This window comes from Oryza brachyantha, chromosome 1, assembly GCF_000231095.2.
Source record: "Oryza brachyantha chromosome 1, ObraRS2, whole genome shotgun sequence".
NCBI lineage: Eukaryota > Viridiplantae > Streptophyta > Magnoliopsida > Poales > Poaceae > Oryza > Oryza brachyantha.
The window spans coordinates 24,433,128-24,440,128 of NC_023163.2; the positions used below are offsets into that span (position 1 = coordinate 24,433,128).

Below are 7,001 nucleotides of genomic sequence, written 5' to 3' on the forward strand. Positions count from 1 at the left end.
TACTTTAATTAGGTGTCCAAAGATTTGACGTGATGTCTGTGGGAACAGCGCCAATATGAAATGGTCAGAATGCCCCTGGACCAGAAATACCTATTTGATCTGGTTCGACCAAACCATGTCATGGCGTAGTGATCTCCCTCTCAAACTGTAATGATCAAAGTGGTGGCATGCAAATGGTTACCACAATGGTAGAACCAGAGTGTCATTTATCAAAAATTTCTTTTAGAAAGTAGTTCATCTATACTATTGAAAAGCCATATAAGCTAATAGTTATGGTGACATGAATAATACCTATATATCTGATTGGATATAGAAACCATTTATTTTCCCTTCTCTAAAAAAAGAAGGTAGTAAATTTGACACCCATATGCTACTGTGTAATTTTTTACGAATTATCCCTTGAACCTTTTAGTATAGAAAAATAATTAGATTTAAATGGATAGCCACATATAAAACCAAATTTAGTAAATATACATGGATAACACATTTCATAGAAAATACGTTTTAATTTATTTTAGGAAATATTGATATATTTTATTTTATATGTAACAAAGCATGAGCACGTGGCTAGTTAACACAAAGACTGCAATGTATAGAACGAAGGTACTAAATTTAACGGCCTCAAGCGTGCAATTTGAGATGATCTAACTAGAACAAGAAAAACAATGACAAGAGCCTAACTGGAGCGCACGGTTCTAAAGCCACAGGAATAGAAAAAGAACATGAATAAAATTGGACATGCTACCTTATCCCACAAGAATTCAGAACACATGAATATGGGAGGTGAAAATTTAATGCATGGTTCATAAGAAAGCGTACATTTTTTCACTAGAGGGTTGAGAGGGGAAGATAGAATGTATTGAACTTTTGAAAAATAAAAATAAAATGGGTGTTTGAGCCATGCTTATTTGCTATGAAATTTAGAGCACACGAAAACAGCCCATCGGAATTTAGCTGCCTTGTTTGTATGTTCCAAACAACTATTGCCAGAAAAACTTTCTGAGCATCAGAATCGCCCAAAACTCCATTGAGAATTCTGCCATCCAATGGTACCCACAAACTAGAAACCTAAAGACAAGTGGAAAAAAAAAAGAAATGCTCACATACCTACGATGAACGGTAGGGCTACAAATCCACCTTTCCATTTCACTTTGGAGGCCTGGCCGCTTTTCTTCATACCACATTCTTGAGCTTCCATCTTCTGCAAAGCTAAAAGGACAGTAGCTGGTAAGTGGGCGGAGGTGATTAACCATGGGTGACGCTTTATACGATGCATCTATCAGTGAACAGCATTGCTTTTGTGCTTGTTTCCGTTACTGTTTACCTATAGGCTTTAGGCCTGTAGTGTACGTACAAGTTATGTCTGCTGCCTACTAGGAAAAATGTAACTTTGGGGATCAGCAAAGAAAAAGGGGCACTCTTTGTAGGACCCCTTTTTTTTCCAAGGAAAATTGCATAAAGGGTCTTGCAACAGAGTACCTCCTGCACCTATTTGATCTAATTTACTACTCCCTCGCTCACAAAACCAAGGTTTTCTACCCGTTTTCCAATATGTGTACGGGCATAGTGATATCCAAATAATTCGTCTATTTCATGATGTAAGATTTTCTAATTTGATCTATATTTATATTAATGGTAATGTATCTAGACATATATACACACTATATACATTAATCAATATAGATAAATCTAGATAAGACTAAAAAAATTATAATATAAAATAGAGAAAATATATTTTTAAAAGTGTGCAATAATCATATTTTGAAATGGAGGGAGCAGGGGATAGAATCAAACTCGTGACCTCAGCCACCATAACACATGAATTTTTTTTAGAAATAACATTATTTTAATGGTAAATAGCAAGATTAGAGGTTATTCATGGAATATCGTAATTTCAGAGGCGTGTCGAACTGCCGTAGTTCGTTCGATAGGCCCCCTATCGAACAACGAGTGTGTTCGACAGGGCCGTTAGCGCCAGGTGGTGGGCCTTGTCGAATGGTGGGTATTCGATAGGGTTCCCTGTCGAACAACAGCAGTTCGATAGGTGTTAAAATTGTGATTTTTCCCAGATGACTTCTAATCTTGCGATTTTCCATTAAAATAGTGTTATTTCTCAAAAAAAAATTCACAGCACATGGTTTCCCCCTAGAGATTAAGGAAAACGCACCCTTCAAATGAAGAACAAGCTTTAAAATCCCTTACCGAGGCAAATGGTGGAGTACCAACTACTATTGCAGATTTGCAGTTGGCGTGACACAAGATAGCGCTTAGAGAAAAGAAGAGAAGCGAAGCTAAGGAAAAAGGATAGGGGAAAACAACACGTACCTAGTTTATCCGGAGTACACAGAGAAACAACCACATGGGAAGTGCCAGAGGGACAAGACATTTATATCTCAAGTTTTCAGGTTGTTTCTTATCGGGAAATATGCAGAAAAGGTAATAAACACAGTGTAACGCCGGCATTTAAGTGCTTAATGCCTATCATGTTCGGGAACAGTTGGACCGAAGAAGAGAAACAAGGTGGCTGTCGGGTTGAATTTTGTCTAGACCGTATTTCCAAGTTCCAACCATGAAATCTCTGGGTTACATCAAGCAAACTCGCTTGACTCGATTGATTGCACAAAGTAGAGAAACGTCTAGGAGTCTTTATCATTAGCTTCACAGGGTGATGGGTTAGCCGGTCTAAATTTAAAGCCTCGTTTCTATATATTTAATTGATATTATTTCCTTCCTTACTATCTAAGTTTTTGTTGCACGGAGTAACTGTCGCTAGTGGGAGCTATTTTGGCACCTTGGCACCACCAACACAAGCAGCCACTTTCATTGATGACGAAGGCTGCAAGAGCAGAGGTGAGCCGGTGATCATCTGATCATGTCCTTTTGATGGGCAGCGAGTGCTGACGGCTGCGAAGGTTCAGAGCAGAGGACAACGCCGTGGATGAGGTTGTCGAGTTTACAGGCAACAGAATCGCGGACCTGTTCCTCTTTCCGAATTGGAAAATTTGGAATGGTGATACGTATTTCGAGTTCCCGAATGGTGTAAATTTTATAAAAAGAAATTCTACTCACCACGTTCTAAAACACTGAAACATAATTATATGATTAGACACCAGATAATACTATGTATTTAGTCAGGCATCTAGATTCATACTACTATGTGATTGTCTATTTATAGTAACATGTGCTGTATTTTGGAAGGAAGTAATTATATATGAATTCTAAGGAAATCGTTCTAGATCATTTTTAACTTTATAATTAGTTACTTTTTGTTTGTACTCTTAAATAGTTGTCACAAATCATTCAGTTATTCAGCACAAAACTTAAAATTTTTGAAGTTGTAGTTTGTGGCCTACGAGTACTTTACTATATTGGATCTTTGGAGCCGGAGAATCATGCCGAGCTAGAGTTGTCTAAACCGTCGGTTATCACGTGGTTATCATAATGTTATCGGCGTGCGATAACGATAATATACGGAAAAAATTTGGTGGATACCGGCTGCAAACATTAGCCCATACAACCATGATTTGGATGTGCGACACGTGGATGAGGGTGAGATCCGATGTTCAGGCGCTCAACTCCAGACTTCCAGAGGCTGGGTGAGAATACTCGCCTCGGCTCGGTTTGCTCGCGTAGGCTACGACGAGCAGAAGCTTGAGCGGGACGACGGGTGTATACATACATATATGCCTTATATATAGATAAACCTTATACATATAAACTTTATATAATTTGTATGAATAGGTGTACTCTTACCGGTAAGTAGGTATGGAAAAAAATTTGGTGGAAAAAAGTAGGTATAAAGTGTGTGTGTGTGTATATATATATATATACTCTCTCCGTTTCTAAATATTTAACGTCGTTGACATTTTATACACGTTTGATTATTCGTCTTATTCAAAAATTACATAATGATTAATTATTTATATATCATTTTATTTATTGTTAATATATTTTTATGCATATATATAGCTTTATATATTTTTTAAAAAATAAAACAAACAGTTAAATATGTGTCAAAAAGCTAACGGTGTCAAATATTTAGAGACAGATGAAGTATGTATGTTTGTATGTATACGTATCCTTATACGTATCGCATGCGGCAGAGGCGCGCGCCTGTGCGCATTAGATCGGCCCGTCGCCCTGCTCGATGACCATGCTTCTGTTTGTCGTAGCCAACGCGAGCGAGCCGAGCCGAGTATTCTCCCCCCTCCTCTGGAAGTCTGGAGCCGATCGACTGAACGTGGGATCTCACTCTCATCCACGTGTCGCACATCCAAATCAGGGTTGCACGGGTTGATGTTTGCAGCCGGTATCCACCAAATTTTTTTTTCTAATAATACAGTAACTGCACTATATTTTAACCATATTTAAAATTTAATTTGGATTTTTGACAACTTATTTATGGTTTCTCATGGTTTACCGAGGTGTGGTAACCCCGTATCCGGTGGTAGGAGAAACCCTGGGTCGAACCGTCCAAATTTTTTCACCAACTTATACATGTACATATTACTCAATTTTCACAAGAGGGAGAAGTAGAAGGTGAAGCAGCAGCCTGCCTCACTGAAAAGGGTTTTACAGTTTCTGCTGCTCTTCCTTTGGTTTGTCTTCCATGATCGCTTCCTCCGCCGTGACGCGGTTCTGGCCTTCCTCGCCGTAGGCCCAGCCGCACCAGACGAAGAAGACGAGGTTGGCCACGCACAGCACGGCGAGGACGAGGTAGTAGTAGTCGTAGCGTCCCCTGTTGAGGTCGCTGGAGAGCCAGCTGTCGCCGCCGCTCCTCCTGGTGGCGGCGTTGATGACCCCGACGATGGCGCTCCCGGCCACGCTGCCGAACCCCATGCCGAGCGCGAGCAGCGAGACGCCGATGCTGGACATGGTCTTGGGGAACTCCGAGTAGTAGAACTCGATCTGGCCGATCAGGTTCAGCGCCTCGGCGAGGCCCGTGATGCAGTGCTGCGGCACCAGCCGCATGGCGGACATGCGCGCGGCGCGGCCCGACTGCGGGCCGTAGTCGCGGAGCCCCTCGGCCAGCGCCGCGGCGCGGCGGGCGCTCTCGGTGCGCGCGGCCACGGCCATGGCCACGGCGAACAGCGCAATGCCGATGCCCATCCGCTGCCGCAGGGTGACGCCGCGGGCGTGGCCGGTGAGCTGCGACAGCGGTCGGACGAGCGCGCGGTCGTAGACGGCCACCCAGACGGTGAGCGTGAGGATGCTGAAGACGCCGAAGGACGCCGCGGGGATCTCCAGCCCGCCCACCCGCCGCTCCATCATCTTCGCCTGCAGCACCGGGAACATCTGCTGGCCGATGACCACGCCGGGCATGATCCCGGTCGACCATATCGGCAGCACGCGGACGGCCGCCTTGACGTCCTCCACCTGCTGCACCGTGCACAGCGTCCACGGGTCGCGCGCCGACCCGTCGTCGGGGTTCACCTCCTTCTCCGGGTTGTCGCCGAGCGCGCACGCCCGGTTCAACCACCTCAACCTGCTCGACGGAACCCTTGGCTTGTACCCGGCCCGGTTGTGGAACCACGACGCGTCGGCCGTCTCCGCCGGCAGCGCCTCCCGCCGCCTCCTGTAGCTGGCGACGAGCACCTGCACGAGGCCGACGAGCACGCTCCTGTCGGCCTTCGCCTTGAGGTACAAGGGCGAGCCGAGCAGCAGCAGCGCGAGCGCGGTGAGCATGAGCACGACGGGCACGGCGAAGCCGATGACCCACCCCTTGGCCTGCTGGATGTAGACGACGACGGTGGAGGCGAGCACGATGGAGAGCCCCAGCACGGTGTAGTACCAGTTGAAGAAGGTCTGCAGCGTCCGCACGTTCCGGGCGCTGTTGTCCCGCCGGTCCAGCTGGTCCGCCCCGAACGCCAGCGCGCACGGCCGGATGCCGCCCGACCCCACCGACATGAGCAGGAACGACGCGAACAGCAGCGGCAGCTGCCACGGCACCAGCTCGCAGTCGCTCCGCCTCGCCGCGCACCCCGCCGTCCTCCTGTCCGCCGGCAGTATCGCCGTCAGGCACAGCAGGCACATCCCCTGCACCTCACGCACGCACGTATACATGTGATCGGTGGAATTAACAATCCAAATCAATGGCCAGAGCACGCAGCTCGGCGGCTTTGAGAAGCGGGTGCACTGCTCACGGCGAGGCTGACGACGGAGCCGAGGGCGATGACGCGGAAGCGGCCGAGGCAGGAGTCGGAGAGGACGGCGCCGAAGACCGGGAGGAAGTTGGAGAGCGCGTTCCAGATGTAGAGCACGGCGGTGCCGGTGGCCGCCGCCATGTGGTACCTCTCGGTGAGGTACAGGATCATGTTGGCGTGCAGCCCGAACGTGGCCACCTTCTCGAAGATCTCGTTCGCTGATGAGATGAAACAAACAGAGTAATTAAACCAACCATGAGCGCATCGTCCATCGATCGATCTTCCCGGCCAATCTCGCGCATGTCTCGTGTCCGTGCAAAAGCTAGCCGAGTATGCATGCTGGCTTACAGATGATGAACGGTATGGTCCTGAGGCCTCCCTTGTTCTTCGTCGTCGCCTTCGGGAGGGCCTCCTCCATGGCTGAGACCTCCATGCTGGATACCTCTAAGCGAATGTGTCTACCTAGTACTTCACTTGTGACGACGGACACCGCAAGTGGTAACACACATACTGCCACCAGCAGGCGACAAAGCATGTACGGCAGAGTGGCAAGTCAGCGAAAATAACTGGGAGACTACCCGTCAAATAATGCAACTGATCAAGTAAATTTAACAAAACTGCACGTAATTTAATCCCAAAACTACATACTTAGCATTTTTTTTTCACAAAACTGTGTTTGTTTAAAACATTACATCACAAAATTACATATATCAAGCATCAATTTTATACATAGACTACAAATTTATACCACGTTTACTCTCACGGGTTAGAAAATCCCACATTAATCGAAGAAAATAAGAAAAGAAAAAAAAGAGAAAAGATGTATTTTTTTCAATCGGACAAGGACAAGGGTCTAGA

The 7,001-nt window shown here is 46.3% G+C and overlaps 1 protein-coding gene across 1 annotated transcript; it reads right to left on the reverse strand.

The window, feature by feature from the left end:
• Window positions 1-4,398: 4,398 nt before the first annotated feature.
• Window positions 4,399-6,644, reverse strand: LOC102721132 (protein NRT1/ PTR FAMILY 1.2-like). Its single transcript, XM_040527404.1, has 3 exons — window positions 6,492-6,644; window positions 6,144-6,361; window positions 4,399-6,036 (listed from the first exon to the last, which is right to left on the reverse strand). Exons 1-3 carry the CDS (start codon window positions 6,574-6,576, stop codon window positions 4,573-4,575), a joined length of 1,767 nt encoding a protein of 588 aa, XP_040383338.1. The 5' UTR covers window positions 6,577-6,644; the 3' UTR covers window positions 4,399-4,572.
• Window positions 6,645-7,001: the final 357 nt, after the last annotated feature.